The sequence below is a fragment of the Dendronephthya gigantea genome, unplaced genomic scaffold (assembly GCF_004324835.1).
Source record: "Dendronephthya gigantea isolate DGI-Jeju-01 unplaced genomic scaffold, DenGig_1.0 000120F, whole genome shotgun sequence".
NCBI classification, from domain to species: Eukaryota; Metazoa; Cnidaria; class Anthozoa; order Malacalcyonacea; family Nephtheidae; genus Dendronephthya; species Dendronephthya gigantea.
In genome coordinates, this window is record NW_021163130.1 from 358,655 (window position 1) to 378,083 (window position 19,429).

Sequence of the window (19,429 nt, forward strand, 5' to 3'; positions counted from 1 at the left end):
AATATTTATGACACAACCCTCAAGACATGCAGGTATGTAAATAGTACACTAGGTAAGAGGCTGAATATTGCATAGATTGTAAATATGCTGAGTTATACATGTATTGCTACTAACTGAAGATCAAAAGTAGGGTTAGCCTCAGAGCAATGCATCTTTTATTTTTTTACCTTGTCGAACACCAGACAATTTTTTCTGCGATGGGCTAATCACATGTATGTGTTGCCACTTTTATTAGCTAATAAACGGTAGCCTCTATAATACATCAGACTAAATATTTGTTTTCTATTGATCTCTATCGGTCAAAGTTCACAGTCTTATAACTTCAGAATAACTTCGGAGGTTAACAATGCCTTCTGTATTTATGTGTTAAATAAGCACTAAATACACCCAAAAATTGCCCCATTCTATAATATTTTATGGTAATACTATTTGCAACTTGTGGGAACTATAGAACACTGTGGCCTAAATAATTGAGTTGATGCAACAAATTCTTTATTCGTATTTTATATAAGCCAGCATTACCAAGGGCAACCACAAAAATATTGTAAAAAATATTCTTGCCGTTCAAAGGAGCATAATGGTTTTCTTTTCTAAGTATATGGGTTCGATTCCCATAATGCTCTACTCTAGACTACCGGCTGCAAGAATTTAGAACGAATAATTTTTGGAACTCAAGAAGGTTTCGTAACTTCGTTTGTACATTGCACGTTTTGCTGTAAATGACAACAAAAGGGACGTAATGTATCTCCGAAATGGAAAGTAGGGCTGAGAGTTTTCCTATAAAAATACTGCTTTGTCGGAAAATACCCGGCGCAAATTCTCTCGGTGCCTAAATGCTACAGACAACACGCTGATCGATCAAATCAACGCACAATAAATCAAATCTGATAAAGATTTACAGAGGCCGAAAACTTGATTCTCACAAGACTTCTTGATTTTTTGTATTTTTACTATGTGTATTTTACCGAGTAAAGTCGCTTTAACAAACTCTAATAAAATCACACCCCTTGCTGCGTTTTGTCATTTGGAACATGACGCGTAAGCCTAAATCCAGACATGTACGCATATACATGTAACCTGACCAAACTTGCATCGATACCTGAAGATGTTTTCGTAACATGTCGCATAACCCCAAGCTTAGAATCCAGTTATCGTTAAAATTATGCACACCATCACTGAACTCTTGGTATCTGTACGGAAGCTTACATTCATCGCAGAACTTTACGTATACAGAAACCCCTGAAAAAATTAGGTGAACATTACTGCAGTGCTACAGGATTGAAAAATCAAAGTTTCTTGATCGCTCAACATACTGTGACCGAAGTGTATATGAGATGCTAGAACATGTCACCACAAATCAGAACTGTATCACTTAACTATAGAGTACCATACAGTAGTGTAATAGCATGTTCTAAAAAATACCCTACCTTCAATAATTCCTTTTAATGTCACAATTTTGGCATTCCTCGTAATACAAACAGGCTCACTTAAAGGCAGGTTACAATACAAGCAAGATGTCTCCACTGGGCAAAGGCTGAAGTTATAAAACAAACATTTAATGATACGCAGCAAGATGAATGTATTATTTTGTTATGTTGCGTTATGTTGTGTTATCATGCCAGACAACTATATTACCACATAAAGGCCAAGACACAATGATAAAGAAAGCATTAATGTATTTAGTACCTTGTAATAAAGTCGTCTTTTTGCACTGTCAAGGAGAGTGGCAGCTTTGCTGGGATTTTCTTCTCGGGAAAAAGATACCTCACAAGTTTAACTGCATTGTCTCCAATCGGGGGATAGAATTTTCCAGATTGATTTGGGAGAAGAACTTCTTGCATATCACCACCGATATCTCTCTCAAGCTCAGGAAGAGCATTACCATCTTCCATATGACCTTCCTCTTCTTCGTTTGAAGTGATTCGAACAAGACCAAGAGCCTCACGATGCCACTGAGACAGCGCCCATTTCACAAGAGATTTATGAACACAAGAACGGCGAGAACGGCAACATTTACAATGAAAAGAAGAGCCCTCTTTGTCAAAAGAGACTACTACACGATTACAGAAGGACCAGTAATGATCTCTTTTTACGTTGGCGAAAACAGAAAAGTGAAGAAAGCGAGGTGAATCCGTCGAGACAGGCATTTGCACAACTAATGGTACACCAAGGATAGAAGACTGCCTTTGCCACTCTAAGCATTCTACTTTCCGTTCCGGCTTTAACCACTTTAGAGTGTCTACAATATAGCTTAATGACTCTTCTTTGAGATGACATGAGGGAGCAACACGTGGACAGGACAAGAACTGAGAAGATCTTAGGTGGTCACATAAAAAATTAGTTTGTCCACTTCTTGATGCTGTGGCACTTAATTCACAACAAATTTCTGCACTACAAACAATGGACGTTGGGTGATTGATCTTATATTGGCAATGGATTGGATGGTCAGTTCCTCGCATTTGTTGCCGAATCAAGTAAATCCCATTTGATGAATCAACACAAACACCTCTCAAATGCCTCGATGAAGTAATACCTTTCCTATGATCACCACCATGTTTTGTTTTAATATGGTTGCTGATGGAGTTTGGATGGAACTCTCTGCAACATTCTGGAAAAGGGCACTTCACTCGAGCAGATGGTTGTCGCACTGATCTTGGTTCTGATGGTCTGTAGCAAAACACTGACTGAAACTCGTTAAACTGCTGCTGCATTTCTGGTTGTTGTTGCTGTTGTTGTTGTTGCTGTTGTTGATGTTGCTTCTGTTGTTGTTGCTGTTGTTGTGGCTGCTCTTCTTCCTGTTGTTGTTGCTGTTGTTGTGGCTGCTCTTCTTGCTGTTGTTGTTGTTGTTGCTGTTGTTGTTGATGTTGTTGCTGCTGCTGCTCGTGCTGTTGTTGTTGCTGTTGTTGTTGTTGTTGCTGTTGTTGTTGCTGTAGTTGTTGCTGTTGTTGATGCTGTTGTTGTTGTTGTTGCTGTTGTTGTTGCTGCTGTTGTTGTTGTTGTTGTTGTTGTTGTTGCTGTTGTTGTTGTTGCTGTTGTTGTTGCTGTTGTTGTTGTTGCTGTTGTTGTTGCTGTTGTTGTTGTTGTTGCTGTTGTTGTTGCTGCTGTTTTTGCTGTGAAGGCAAAAAAATGTGTGTTTTCTCAATATGTTTAAGAGCATCAGCTTTACGTTTAAAGCCACTATTACATCCAAAGCAATGGTAGTGAGTGGATTCGCGCAGCTTATCATTTGAACCATTTCGGCTAGATTGAAAAGTGCATGCCAGTTTACACCTCAAAATGGTGAAACCTAGAAATAATAAATCATATTCTTAAATTGATTATATCTTAAGTTTACCTATACAAGCATTACGTTGCAATACAATTAACCCATTAAAAATGACAGCACTCCCTGGGTAAAATGTAACACCATATGGGAGTACAAAAATAAACTTCTTACAGAAATTGAGGAGCAAGACCTCTTTACCTCAAGACCGTTTATACTCTGTGTTGATTACATATGATTAAGTCTGCAACTTGTCTGTTTAGGGCAGATTAAAGCTACCCTGACAAGTGCAAGTAAAATAGTGGGAGTTATCATCACAGCTCCAGCATAAATATTCAAAGCAGTCATTTAGGAAGTGTACAGTTTAACCCATTCGGCACCAGCACTCTCTCCTTGACAAGTAAATCATCTGGCATTGGACAGAGTAAATACTAAAGTAGGGCACATCAGGGTGCAATGCAACTCAATGGGTTAAGTATCAGTGTGCATGCAATTTATATATGCCACAAGCCAATAATCATGCTCCCTATCACCTGGTTATTTCCTGTCTAAAGCCAGGCAATTTTTGTTTGTCAAAGGGAGACCTGTTATTTCCAATCTAAAACCAGGCAAATTTGATTGTCAAGGAAAGACCTAGCTTTGCCCACAATATATTACTGTCTCTTAACCAAAATTATTACATAGATAAATTTCCACTGCCTGCAATATGGTAGTCTACCCTACTATTTCACTCATCAGGCAGGCGGTGAATAAAGTGAAGTTACATGAAGGCATAAATGATAACTAAAATGCCCTATCATAATTAGACAGAAAAAAATAGCAAAGTAGGGTGCACCTAACTAGGGTAGATTTGCCCCTAATCAGTGGCGTACAGGAGACAATAATTGGGGGGTGGAAACATATTCATATATTCATTTTAACAGACTTGTAAAGATAGTGGATTTGAAAAGAAATTAATCTTGCACAACATGACTATATGAATATGTGCCTCCCCCCCATTATCATCTCTCATACGCCACTGCCTCTAATAAAAATAGGTTAATTACCATGAGATATTAGCACATTGCCGTAATGGTCTTCCCTTAATGACTAAAATAGCCTGGCTTTAGAAAGGTTATAACAAACTAGTAGGGTGCACCATCATGACATTCATATATTGCACATTACCAAATACCAATTACCAATGGTCAATGGAATGAATGGATAGTACAAACCATGTTTTGTTAACCCAATAAGGCAGTAAGGGTGTATAACGGTCCTAAAATTATTTCCTGAATTTTTGCAAACAAGCCAATACAAAGGATGGCAATTCTATGATTGTATCCAGTGTGGCTGCAGCACACTTAATTTTAATGAACAAATAATACAAGACAAAATGATATTACACCCGTCCTTTACATCTGCTTTATGACGCTTTGTAACCCGTATTCAGTGAAGCATAAATTGTGAAAAAAAATGCTATTTACATAAATGAATAATTATACCTTGGATACTAATTCGGTTTTCCACATGGACCTTTTCAAAATGTTGTCTCACTCTGCAAGGTATATCTTTTGCAAACTTGTTCTGTGGACAAAGCTGGCAATGGTAAAGCCGTCCTTGGCAAATATCATTTCCACAGGCTTGTTGATTGCACTGCGTGATATGGAAATCTCGGGGTTCACTTTCATGATAGACTGAGAGATGCAAACCCGTGCGCTCTTCGCTACTTTGCGCCATCTTGTTTATTTGGCGCGATTGTAATACGTCGCGCAATTCAAGGCGAACCGGGAACGTCATGTATTTGCTCTTCAGCGTCGTGTATAAGTTGTTCAGCGTCATGTATTTGCTCTCGCATATTGTGCAATCAGTTACCTTATATGGAATACGTACTATAAGTGCCTATCGCTCGGAAGAAGTCCAAGCAAGATTTTAAGTACAACAAAATTTAAATGTGTTTTAAATTTCAAGTAGCATCACTGCTAGAGTTCTAAACATAACCTGGACGATTTTATCTGTTCTCAGTTTCACTATTTATAGAGTTCATAGATATATTTTTTACAGATTCCTTGTAGGCGTTCATTTGCAATCATAGTCCTATGGGTGCTGTCTCTTCCTGGGTTCCATCATCATCCAATGCTGGGTCACCCAGAGGTTCATAATCCTCGCGCGCTGCTGCTGAACGGCTCATCAGATCTTCTTAAGTGTACTCTATTCCGCCGATATGTTCCGCCCACATCATGTTTGGACTTTGGATGTGACAACTGCTTTTCGCCATTTGTTTTCGCCAAGGCGAGTGGGCTTCATACACACCACGTCTCCTATTTTGAGCTTGCTCAGGTCTTTCGCTATCGCCGGATTATGTACATCACTTGTGTAGTTTGTTTCTTCCTCAGCTTATTCTGTTGCGTTTGCAATGACGGGTCCGAGGGCTGCAGTAGGTTCGTCGTCATGGGTAGTAGCGTTCTAGTGCGTCTATTCATGAACCGTTGTATCGGGCTAAGGTCCATGCCCTGGGATGGGATGTTGCGGTAACTCAACAAGGTCATTTGGAAGTCAGACCAGGCTAGGGTAGCCTTAAATGCCTTTTGAATGAGACGTTTCGCTTTTTTGACAGCTAATTCTGCCATGCCATTTGACTGGTGGTGCTCGGGGCTCGAGGTGTTCAAAGTCCCACTTCGTGGAGGATGTGGCGAATTCAGCATAATTTTCCTAACTTCTTACAAGCGATTTACGATTTAAAACTTCTTTTAACATGACAAAATACGGTAATATTTATACAGTTTTTGATCAAAAGCTTTTCGTACGATGCGGGATAACAGTGGTCCCTGTACTCATTTTTTAAAATATTTTACATGATCCTATTGGCTGAGGTTCGTTGGTCTGTTTTTTTTCAACCAATAGGATCGTGTAAAATATATATAATCGTCAAACCAACTGTCAATGTTTTGAAAACACTCTCTAATATGCAACAATGCAGGAGTTCCCTTTCAGGGGAATCTGCCCTCTTGCCTCTGATAGGCTTGAAAATTGTATGAAGGGATCTTTATTTCCAATCCCGTTTGATACACGGGATGAAGTCAGAACGTGGTAAGAACAAAAACTGACGACCACTCGCCTACGGTTCAGTTTCTACCAAGCACTAAACCGTTTGTCTATTATACCGCTGTGTTTACAGTCGTGGCAATAGAAGCGTTCCGAAAAATATCGAGTAATTAATTTGCTCAAATTTATCAGTTAGCTCACGGAGTTCATCAAATATTTGACAAACTCCTAACTTCCAGTCTCGAATTGAGCACTATCAAATCCTATTGGTTAATGAAATAAGTAGATGCATATGATTGGACAGTTCGAAACCGGAAGTTAAGAGTGTTTCAAATAGTTGAATAATTTGATGAACCACTGAGTGGATTCCTTCATATTTTTCGGGACGCTTTTATTGCCGCCGCTGTAAGTTATATTAGTTGAGTTTTGTGTTGCGCGATGTTATGTGAAAGCAAAGAATAAACTTTTTTCTATCTTTCTACTCGTATTAGAATCGCGATTCCTAAGATAACACACTGTATTACTATCAATAGTGTTACCGTGAATATTTTGTTTTTTACGCTTTTCAATTCCACATTTATTTTTTCCGTTGTCAACTCACACACATTATTTATCCCTACTTTGATTGTCCTGTCCATGTTTTCCATCTTCCTCTCCATGTTTTCCATCTTCTTTTCTAGATTTCCTAGATTTCTTCTTATGTCGGTTAATTTCGTATTCGCATCTTCTGTTGTCGTCCCCATGTTCCCCACGTCCCTTCTTATATATCTCACATTCGTCTTCGTCTCATGTATCGTCTTCCCCAAACTTTTAATCTTAGCGTCAATGTTTGTCATTTCTTTAGCCATGTTCTCAATTTTTGCATCTACGTTCGCCGTCGTCGACGTAATTCTTTCAATTTCAGTCTCGACGATAACAAACCCCGACTTTATTTGTTCACAGCTGTGGCATTTTGATCGTCTAAACTCGCAAACTTCATGCTGGTGATAATTCAAATCTCGTTTATTGACTACATCATGGCAACCTTCATTTCCGCAAAACACGGGTTGAAAACCGCACTCTTCGACGTGTTGCTTCAGGTTTTGTAGCTGTATACGGTCCTGACAACCCCTGCTGTAATAATCACAACGAATCATTAGCTCGTTTAAAACATTTTTCACAACTCTCGGGATTTCGCTCAATGATTCGACAGTCATCTCCTCGGTGCACGTTGGGCATGCTTGGCAGTTTTTATGAATATGCTTCGTGATACAACCGCGACAAAAATAATGTTCGTTTTGACACATCACGGGATCTTTCAACACATTGTAGCATATCAAACAGTGAAGGAATTCGTCCACATTCGATTCAAATCTTTCCTCTTCGTACCCGAGCTCCATTATTTTGTGCTTAATTTCTATCGCGTTATTGCTGAACAAAACGTTTGTTATCAACAGCAAACTGTTAAATGTGAGAAGACCACGATTAATCTTATACTGAAATGTAGAATTTTCAATTTCACGCAACAGACAAGACGCCGCTTCTGGTAAGATGATATCACTGATGTGTGGAGATTTCGCAATCATTTGACAGTCAACGGAAACTCGTATTTATTTAAGCGGTAATTCCCGCTGAGTTCTTGGAAAATCATTTAATCAAAATATTAGGACGAACATGCACTTGTACAAAACAGGGGCCAGTTGCATCAAGTCCGGTTAGCTTAAACGGTGGATTAGTTTAAAACAGAAAGCAAGTCTATCGTTTTATTTAACAAGCAAAATAAAATTTTTTGTCACCCTAATACAAAGATACTGTTTACAACTACATATACAGTACATAATATTCAAGTTCATGCCCATCGGTACCTGTATGGTGGCCCTGCCCCTAGGCTGCCATATCGATTTAATTTATTTTTTCGATATATTTTTATAAATATAAATAATACATTTAAAGTAGATTAAATTCACTTAAAAGAGAAATGAAATAAATTTCTCTTAAATTGAAAAATTTTGCACGTGACCCAGGGGTGCTTACCATTTACCCGGAAAAACCAGAATATTTGTCATGATATTTAAATTATTATTACTACTTGCACGAAGGTAATTAAGACTTATGATTCTGAGAATACTATGTGTTACTGATTCCTCATTTTTTTAGTTAAATTTTGTTCACTGATCTTTTCTAATGTATTTCGTCTTCATTAATATCATGATGCTGCCTGCAAGAACATTTCAGAATTTTCCCCAAAAAATTTAAAAACGAAATGAAATTCACTTTGACATTTTGGAATTAAAAAATCAGAAGTGAAGAACTTCTTTTCTCAATTTCGTTTTCTCACGTACCAGTGCTTTCCAACCCCCCCCCCCCCTTCAAAAAAATTTACAACTATCTTGTTAACATGATCCCTATGCTTATAATTAACTAATTAAACTATGAATCAACATCTATTGCCTCAGGTGCAAGTCCAAGATGGATGCAAAATACATTACACTCATGATCTGAGAAAAAAAAGCCCGGGCTGAATACAAATTTGGTAACTTCGCTTTGTAATAATTATTTTCGGTACTTTACAATATTTTGCAGCAAAACCTGGCAATTTGACTTAGTTTAGTATTCACTTTTCGGATATTCCCTTTTTGTTACCTAAATCCTAAATCAAAAATTGGTCTAAAATTGAAATAAATAACGCGTTAAAACTCGAGTGAGCCGGAAACCAACCAACCAGAGTTTATACCAGACAGAACCAGATTTAAAGTGCCCATACCATTGTTGCGGATTTTGAATATTTAACGGAAAAGTTTATGATGTTAAAGATGAATGACAGAGAAGCACCCACAACTAGATACAAAGATTGAAGGGAATTATATTTTGCGTCCAGGGCGGTTGCATTGCAGTGTCACTAGAAGTTTGATTGGGAGGGTTCATATTCATATATCCGTTTAATGCCCGACTGAGAAAACTTTTGAAATCAGCCATAACAATGTAATTGTTAGAGTTTGAATGCTTGAATGCCTAAGCACTCTGTTGGGATAATATCACAATAAACACTCGTTGTTCCGCGGTCAGCTGTACCATTTTCTTTCATCATATTCGCAATTTCAAATTTTTCGGGTTTTTTCGTATTTATAAGTTGCATTAAATCCCCACGGGCTAAAATTCGTGAACATGGCATTCAAATTTTAACAATGAGTGATTTCAATAGTGTTCGTTTTTTCTGAGACACCCTGTATATTGTATGAGATGCGCATGCGTGCATCGCCAATCAGTGCTAACCTCTTTGCCAAAAAGTACACAAGGTAAAATAAATTTTGTATTTTAGATCCACCGTAATCCTCTATGTATTTTCACATTTCAGTTCTATCCTTTTCAGGAATGCTAAGTTTTTTAAGTTAATGTAGTTTGCTGGTTTTAAGCAAGTTTCAACGAATGAAATTATGGAAATTTCAACAATAAATGAAGGCGTTGACGAACATACCGTCAGGTCACCGACCCGTGAAACTGACAATGCGGGTATTAAAACTGATATTCTCTTGAATATCCAAGAAAGTACGGGACGAGTAGCGAGTCTACTTTCCACCTTGTGTAAAAATATGCCTCCGCGCATCTTAAACGACGAGCACCCACTGGGCGAGAGCTCATCTCAAACGGGAAGCACGCAAGACCATGTTTTTGAACAGGACGACGTACGCGTTGACGAGTTTGCAAGTCAAGCTGATGCCGACGATAGACCACCCAAACGGCGTCATCAAATTGATGACCCCAGTCTTCACCCAAGTGAGGATGAGAAAGATCTAGAACTACTTACTGGCACGGCCACAGTAGAAAAAAGTCCACCGGAAGAAATTGAACACGAACTTTTCACTGAGCTAGCTGATATGCTTAAAAAGAATGAGGCTACTGGACCACCGGTCACAAAACAGTTAGCATGCAGACATGACTGATAATCGATGGGGAAAACATTTGCCTCTTGAGAAAATAAAAGTGTTCACAGAGCGTAATTATGAGACACCAGAGAATTGTTCAGAACTACTCCAAATTCGTGTAAATCCCGAAATTTGGGACCAATTGAATTCCTTTCGAAGAAAAACTGATTTACAGTTGTCCAAAATATTCAACAATCAACTCGGAAAGTGGCTGTGGTGATATTGCAAATTGTGAATGATTTGTTGCCCAAACAAAGGACGAGGCCAGTGAGAAACCGGCATCTCGTTTTGTTGATTCCATTGCATTGCTGGGTCGTATGTGTTAGTGATCTATCACGTCTCAGACGGGAACAAATAAGACTTGCTTTAAAGAGAGAGTTTGCCACAATTTGTACCAAGGAAATATACAATGCCCCCCTTCTATTTGGCTCAGAACTTCCAAAACAGTTGAAGGAGGCCGATCGCGAGGCGTGCTGAAAGCTATTTGTAGGTAGGCAAGCATCACAATATTGGTCTGAACAGGCCAAACTAACTAATGACAAACACATGATAGCTGATCTCTCACCCAGAAATGTAATTATATCCCTTCCCAAACTTTTACCATTTGGGGATTTCGGTTCTAAATTCCAAAATGATGACTATAACATTGACTGATCAACAAATTTGAAACGATTATCGGTCAAGATCTTCTAAACAGAAAATCTTGCACAATACGAGAGATTGCTCGGGTGATTGGTAAGCTGGCGTCTAGCTTTCCTGGTAGAATGCATGACCCCCTCTACTACAGGAAATTAGATAGGGATAAAACCCTTGCGTTACAACAACAAAAGGGTTATTTTGATGCAGTAATGACCATATCACAAGCAGCCAAGTCAAAATTGACTTGGTGGGTGCACAACATTACATCTACATTTAACATAGCCTCCCATGGACCACCAGTAAGGCAGGTCACAACTGATGCTTTCCAGCCTTCCCTACAAGGTTGGCTTTATCATCTATACTATCAGTACAAGAAAGATTTAAATTCGGAGATCATCCACTCGTTTCTCGTTTCCTCAAAGGGATATTCGAACTAAAACCTTCACTACTAAGATATATACCGAGGTCTGGAATGTTAATATGGTTCTGGCTCACTTGAGATCATATAAACACTCAGAGGAATTATCATTAAAAGAGCTTACCCTAAAAATTACTATGCTGCTATGCCTACTTACCGTTCAACGATATCAGACAATTCATGCCCACTTGATGGATATCAATTATATACCGAATTGTTTTTAATAGAAAACTTAAGCAGACAAAGCGTGGACATCATTTGGAACCTATGGAACTTTTAGAGTTCCCACTCGACAGAAAACTGTGTGTTGTGGAACATCTTTGTGTGTATTTACGCAAGACCAAAGTTATCGGAGGTTCAGATTCACAATTATTATTAAGTTTTGCTAAGCCGCATGCACCAGTTTCCAAAGAGACTATAGCCAGATGGATTAAAACAGTTCTTCAACTAGCTGGTATTGATGTATCGAAGTACAGTGCCCACAGTAACCGGGAAGCCTCAACATCACATGCAAAGTCTAAAGGATTTTCTGTAAAAGAGATCATGAAATGTGCTGGCTGGTCTTCGGACCTGATTTTCTCAAGATACTACAACAAACAAGTACAAACTTCATCAAATTTTAGTTCGCGTGTTCTCGGTAATTGAGATGGACTGTACATAGCCAACGTTTTTTTATTTCAATGTTAGCATTTATTAGATCAAAGATCTAGTGGTTATTTGTCATGTGTTGATATCCTTCGTCCGAGCAGGACTTTGATATCCCATGCGACTCCGTAGTGACGTAAGCTGCATCGGCCAAGATAGAATTGTAAATTAAACGAGACTTACCTGTAAGTTGAAATTTGATTGTAATTCTGTCTTGTTATCAGGCAGGAACGAAGAAGTCACATGCCCATATTTTCTCTCCCTTCCCAGTTGAACTCCCTCGTTCTATGAATTCCTGCATGTACTTGCTTTGAAAAACTGATTGGCGATGCACGCATGCGCATCTCATGTGACTCCTTCGTTCCTGGCTGATGACAAGACAGAATTACAATCAAACTTCAACTTACAGGCAAGTCTCGTTTAATTTTCAATTTTGCACTAATGCTGCCGATATTTCATATTTCTGGACGAATTTATGCTGAGAGAACATTAACAGGTAATTAAAATCCATGTTATGTCTACAACAAAAGTGTTTTAGTCGTTAGTCTACCATATGGTGCTACGGTTAGGTATTAGCGCGAAGTCAAAAACTTCAAACTGAGTTCAAAGCAATAATCTGCCATCCTTTTCGCTATTTCGCGCTCACAGTGTAGCTTGCTCATGGGCAAAATGCGAATGTGGACAAAAATATTTAAGTTCCTGACAATATGTTCATTTTGGCCGATGTGGCATTTGCTTGTTGTGTAATTATCCCTGCATGGTCATTCAAGATTGACAGGCCAACTGATCTCTGCGACATTCATCGTTGAATGGCCCGATTTATACTAGAAACTAGAGTCTAGAGACTGTTCATCCGTCTGGACAAACTTGGGCAAGCGAGATGCGCAAACACGGGCAAACATGCAGACGGATCATCCGTCAACACAAATTATCTGCACACACTTAAGAAGTTTAATTATCATATTCGTTTTGTAAACTTTTGCCTTTGGTCATGTAATTTTGTGCTGTGACATATTGTGTATACGGTTATAAATATTATCATGCATTTAACAGGGTGACAATGATTGTTTAACTGTAAATGGTAGTTCAACTTGACGCATCTCTCGTCAGTTTAAATACAACGGTTCATAAAAAGGCTTTTGTGCACTACGTAAATCATTTCGCAATTCTCGTGCACGTTCCGTAAACGCACGAACGATTTTGCTTCGTCTGACATATTCGTCTACATACAGGGTGTCTCAAAAAAACCGGAACCACTTAAATATGCAAGAACATTAATACAGCATGATGGATAAGCACCTCTGGGAATTGAAAATGGCTCTTAGGGGCTGTTTACATGAGCCCTGTTACCGGAGATTCAGCGAAGCGTGAGATGATTTTGAGGTATTGAAACGAGCAGATAACATGATCCTGGCAGTCGTATAATCACCACAACAATAGGATGTGCTTGTTTGGTATCATAAAGACTTATTTCAGTACCTCAAAGTCCTCTCATGCTTCGTTGAATCTCGGGTGACCGGGCTCATGTAAACAGCCCCTAAAAGTTAAAAATGCTAAAAGTCATTACACTTTATTTTATTAACAAATTATACTTAAATAAATCTCAATTTGCCGTTAGCTTACACAAACGTTAAATTTATTTAGGCAACTGTTCCATGAGAACACGATTAGAAGCATTTTCAATTCCCAGAGGTGCTTATTATTGCCTTTTATAATATAACATTTATAGTACGCGCGTGCTGATTGGTCAAGAAGCGTGTTTCTATAACTGTATAGAAACACGGGAATTTTCCCGCCGAACTTGTCAAGCGAAGTAATGTAATGAGAACTTGTAATTGAATCGAATTATAATATTTGTACAAAATCTTTTTATTGAGTTATATTATAAAAGAAATAGAAAACATTTTTTCCTGTGTTTCTATACAGTTATAGAAACACTTGTGGGAGTTTGGGAGAACTCGAAATAACGTGGAAAAACTCGCCCTACGGGCTCGTTTTCCCACTGATTATTTCTCGTTCTCCCAAACTCCCACGCGTGTTTCTATAACTGTATAGAAACACGGAAAATGTTTTCTATTTCTTAATTAGAACAATATTAATATTTTTGCATATTTTTGCGTTTTTTTTGAGACACCCTGTAGTTCGTCGATCTAGATAGTGTGTCGTATTTACTCAGAAGAATGATCCATCCGTCTGTGGTCTGCCGACGGACTATTCGTCCGGACGAAACATCCGTCTATAAAAGTCTTATATAAATCGTGCCAATGTCAATATAAGAACACTGAAAGAAAAGTGCATGTGCATGTGTTTCTAGTAAGCTCTAATGCGTGCACAATTAAGAAATTAGCACAAAATTACATAAATTATGTACGCAATAACTACGACGTGATATTCGTAAGATCTAATAATTTGAAGGATCACGAAGTTTAAATGTCACCCAAGCAAATTTGCCCAAAATATCTTAAGCTTCGGCATAAATTTTCCAATTTGTGCAATAACAATTGAATTCATACATACGTTGAAAAATTGCACTTTGCACTTTTATTTCTGAAGTACGTCTCTTTATCTAATTTTCATTCCACGAATACTCGCTGCTTTGTTTAGCGTGTCAAATATATTGTTATGATAACTAGGTTATATCATTTATACCACTCATTGGTAGAAATGCTGCCTGAAAGCGTGATGTCAGGTTCCTAGTGAGTGAATGTTTAAATATTTCATTCCAGTGTTTTCTATTTTGGCCGCTATTTATTCTGTGCTAAGCGACTTTGGATTTTAGATATTGTTGATTATATACTTTCTAATAGGCAGTAATAACCAATAGTGCGGGGGATCTACATATTGAAGATTTTACAGTGCGATTAAGATCTGGAACTGCATGTTTTTAAGACATTTTCATCCTGCCTCCTTATCATAAGAAATAAACGCACAAAGTTCCGTTGACAACATTTGGGTAACCAGCATCATAATAGAATATGCAATGAATAAATTTTAATATTGGTTTAACACCTTGTACTTCGGCCACTACATAATATACACTTAATGAATGCTCCCGAGGGAAATAGTGAGTTTTGTTTTCCCAAGAGTCTAAATGTTTCCCAGCGAAAACAAAACTCACTATTTCCCGAGGTAGTGTACATTAAGTGTTTTCTTATATAAAACAAAAATGGTGGATAAGTTCAAAATGGAAAACAAAATATCTATTTATTGAACAATTAACTGAGCTGAAATATTTCGACGTAAATAGTTTAATTGTCAAGGGAAGAACATATTTAATGCATAAGGTGCAGGTTCATGCATCCACAAGATCTATGAGAGAATTTTTAAACTTTGGCTTATCTACCGTTAAGCTAAACGCCTTTCGAACAACCGGCCCCTGATAGGTTTTCTGTGGTGCAGTCATGCATCGTCTTAATTAATATTCCTAATTTGCATTTTAATAATGTTATATGTTAAAGATGGATGAAACAGAAGCACCCACAACTACATACAAAGGAATTATAATTTGCGTTTGTTCCTTTTTAATTTCTTCATTTTCACTGGGAACAACATCAAATTATGCCATAATGCTGCCGACATTCTTGGACGAATTTAATGCTGGAAGAACATTAACAGGTAATTAAAATTTTAAATGCAATCCTACGTTTAAGATTTATTTTAATTTAGTACAGAGTATTCAAAATGTAAGTGTAAGAAACGAATAAACATAGAAATTTCGTAGTCACCAAATTTACATCTCTCAAAAGTAGTATTGCATTGCAAGTTGCAAGAAAAATTGCATGGTGTAACAGGGCTTTAACAAACAGTTCTGAGTGTACCATATTGTCAAACGGCTCCCAGGTCCAGGTTTACAAGTCAAAAGATCAAAGCGATAATCTATCATCCCTCTCCCCGTTTCGAGCTCACAGTTCATGGCTCATGAGCGAATGTGGACCAAAGTATTCAAGTTACCGACAATATAAAATATTTTCTCTTGCTTGTTGCGTATGTTTTGTCTCTGCATTCATTTGGGGCAGACATTGCAACTGATTTCTGTGACATTCATCAGTGAATGTCAATATAAAGCTGCCCGCAGACAAAAGCTATCTGCTGAGTTAAAGTCACTTGTAAACGATAGAGTAAGCAAATGAGCTGCTTCCCCCATGCAGTGTGCGGCGAGCTTTTATTCACTTGTGCAATTTGGCACGAACGAACAAATTAGAGCTTGCCATGGTTTCAACAACTTCGTACAAATCTGCAAGTCAAAAAGTTGTAACAAGCTTGTTGGCCACAAGCTTGCCACAACTTTACAACATCCCAACAAGCTTGCTACAAGCTTGCTGAGTCAGCAAGATGTGAAAATTCTTGTTGCCTGGTGACAGAGATGAAGCCAAGCTTGGATCTTCAATGCAGCAATCAATGGACTCAGATTGCAAATTAAAAGATTGCTATTGTTAATTATAGAAAAATATGTTAATTAAAAGATTGCTATTGGTTTATCTGTGCAAAATAATATATAGATGTGATGAGAAAGGAACAATTTTGTGGATAAATCAACCTCAACATTGTCAATGAGTTGTATTGTAGTTTTATGTGGTCTCCAAACCATATATATTCTATTAGCTGTGGTTAAATAAATAGCTTTTGGGACACCGTCCATGCATGTAGTTGGCCCCTTAAACTAAACTGTGTTTATGAAATTAACGCTTGAAAACGATGGATGAGTTAGAAATAAAAATTGCCCCCCCCCCGCCACTTTAAAATACACTTGTTAAAAGATATCTCGGATCAAACAAAATACTGATTTTCTTTATAATACGAGCCCAGGCTAGAGTATATTAAAAATACAACCCACTTAATATTTATAAATATTCGCCCCTTTTCAATAACAAAAGTTTGCAGGCGTCTGAGAATTATTATAAGGCTGCATTTTTATATACAAGCACCATGTAGATTGTGCACTTTTTTGACTAATATTTAACGAAGCCTGATGGGTAATTGCAAACCACCTTTATAGCTATATACGCCGCTGAACGAGCGTTGATCAATTCATATTCATATTCATGCATATTCATGATTGCTAATAAGAAGTTTTTTTAAAAATGCACATCTTTATTAAAAAGACCTTATATTTGTTTTTCTAGCACTAATTGGATCAAGTCAGTATGCAATGATCTTTATGTTTAGCCCATTAGCGGGATCTCTAATCGACTTATTTGGAATGCGTAAAGTTTCATTTGCAGGAGGATTTCTTTATTCTGTTGGATTAATCTCAGCTTCTTACGTTAATTCAATATATGGTTTATTCCCGACATTTTCTGTGATGGTATCTTTGGGAATTGCTTTACTTTATTCCTCGACTCAGATAGCGCCTGTTAAGTGCATTTCATCAAAATACCAAGGAATTGCATGCTCTTTTGTTTCTGGTGGCTGGTACACAGGATGGCTAAGCCTTTCCTTGTTGATCACATTTTTATTAGAGCAATTTCACTGGAAGGTTATGTTTCGTATACTCTCATCTCTTGGAGTCGTTATTTGTTTGCTAAGTTTAACCTATGGTTGGATCAAACAGAATGGAGATATCCCCAACAGAAATCGAACACCGTTTTGCAACTGGTCCTTATGTAAACGTCCACGATATTTTGTTTTGGTTTTTGGTTCAGCAGTATCAATGTTGGGATTTCCTGTTGCACAATTCTTTTTGGTATGTACATCAACTCACTACACAATACAGTAGAAATTGTGAGGTGACTATTTTGAGCAATTCTATTTTCTCCCAATGTAAAGTTATACAATCTCATAATTTGTCATTAGAATGACGCCATCTTTCAATGATTTTACAAAGTTTAACTTTTTTGTTTTGTGCAAGAAGAAAAGGGTTCATTTTGCTTTGTAAATGCTTAATATGTGACTTTTGTGAGAGTTTTGAAATTGAACTTACATCACAGCAGATGGAAACGAACTGCAGTATATATTTGAGTTTAAAATAGGGCATGTATTCAACCCCGAACCCACGTGGACTTTCTGTGTATACATTTCTTTCTGCGCGGTGACCCTGTACCGGCTGTACATGGTTTTACCCGAAGGCAAGGATTGAAATAAACTATAAGAGAGGAAATGAGCATTATACAGTGCATGCAGTGTCGGGCTTTTGTACGAGCATATATCATTTTAAGATTAAATCATAAGCTGTTCACTTTTCGTTCAAACATTGGCCAATAGAAAAAAGTTTCCATTTATCTGGCTTCTCGCACAGCTTTCAGGGGCGACTTTCTAGAACGGACATTATCTAGAAATAGAATGGACTAGAATGGACTATTATCTAGAAACTAATTAAGTACGTTTTTGTGGTATCACGTGATATTCTACCATTCAATTAAGGTAACAAAAACTTAACTCTGTCGTTCTCTTTTAGGCAGATCGTGCTAAAGCGTACGGCATTCACGAGAACCAATCAAAATGGTTTTACGTTGTGTTTGGAATTTTTGGCATTACATTCGGACTTATAGCTGGAAAGATTGGGGATATGATAATAAGATATCACGTTATTTTGAATATATCAAGTCTCCTTTTTCATGGTATAAATACACTTTTCAGTTACCTATGTACAACTTACATAACGTTATTAATATACTCGGCCATCTCTGGGATATTTTTTGGTATTTACAATTCTACACTTTGTCTCTCTATATTGAATTGTGTTGGAGCGGCAAATATAGCACAAGGCTTTGGGTTTCTTGTTTTCGTTCAAGGATTTTCTTTATTTCTTGGACCACCCCTTGCAGGTGAGTATATTTTAAATGGAACCTTGACTGAACATAAAAAATGGCAAAAATCATTCGGTATAAGCGCATTGAAAAAGAACTATGTCCACTACATGTCATCATGGAGGATAGAGTACTGTCCAGAAATAACCTAACAAAAACCACGGTTGAATCGCGGTTGAATCAGGGTGAGATCGCTGTCGAACCGAGGTAACACGGAGGTTAAACCTCGGACCACTGGAAAGGTACTTTTTTCCATGCGGGCATTTGCGATTTCTATCGGTCGACCGCGTCCGAACCGGAACCTAACCGAGCCGCAACCGCAGTGTTAGGTTATTTCTGTATTCTATAGTACTGTATTCTATATTCAGTTATTATCCTTTCTGTTTCTAGGTTTTCTGAGAGACGCAACTGGTACATTCAAACTTCCTTTAATTATTGCTGGATGTTTGGAAATCGTCGGAGCGTTAATATCGTTTCCAGTTGCCAGAGTAAAAATTGGTCATGAACCAGGCCAGGACAACCATGAGAATAGTGAAAACAACAACAATATTTAGCAAGAGACGAAGTCGAAGTCATTAATTTTAATTAGCTATTAACGTGTTACTAATGGAATTTTAGTATAACTAGCGCTCAGTGGGCTTCCCTCAGCGGCGAGTAAAAACAACATAAGAGCCCTGGGTACGAGGTTGTTCATCGGTTTTAAGAAATTTTGAAATTATGAATTTAGGAAAATTTTGCCTACCCCTCTCCCCTCTTTAGATTGCATTTAGGAGCTCTTAATTGATATTACATA

General features: G+C 37.7%; 1 protein-coding gene and 1 long non-coding RNA gene across 2 annotated transcripts; one reads left to right on the plus strand and one right to left on the minus strand.

Annotated features, from left to right (window-relative positions):
* Positions 1–227: 227 nt before the first annotated feature.
* LOC114535553 lies at positions 228–1,742 on the minus strand. Its single transcript, XR_003688315.1, has 3 exons — positions 1,687–1,742; positions 1,428–1,534; positions 228–1,239 (listed from the first exon to the last, which is right to left on the minus strand). It is a non-coding gene; the product is annotated as an uncharacterized LOC114535553 (long non-coding RNA).
* Positions 1,743–17,039: 15,297 nt separating this feature from the next.
* On the plus strand, positions 17,040–19,190 carry LOC114535538. The gene is made up of 3 exons (XM_028556838.1): positions 17,040–17,169; positions 18,622–18,654; positions 19,027–19,190. The coding sequence occupies exons 1-3, from the start codon at positions 17,040–17,042 to the stop codon at positions 19,188–19,190; spliced, it is 327 nt and encodes a 108-aa protein (XP_028412639.1).
* Positions 19,191–19,429: the final 239 nt, after the last annotated feature.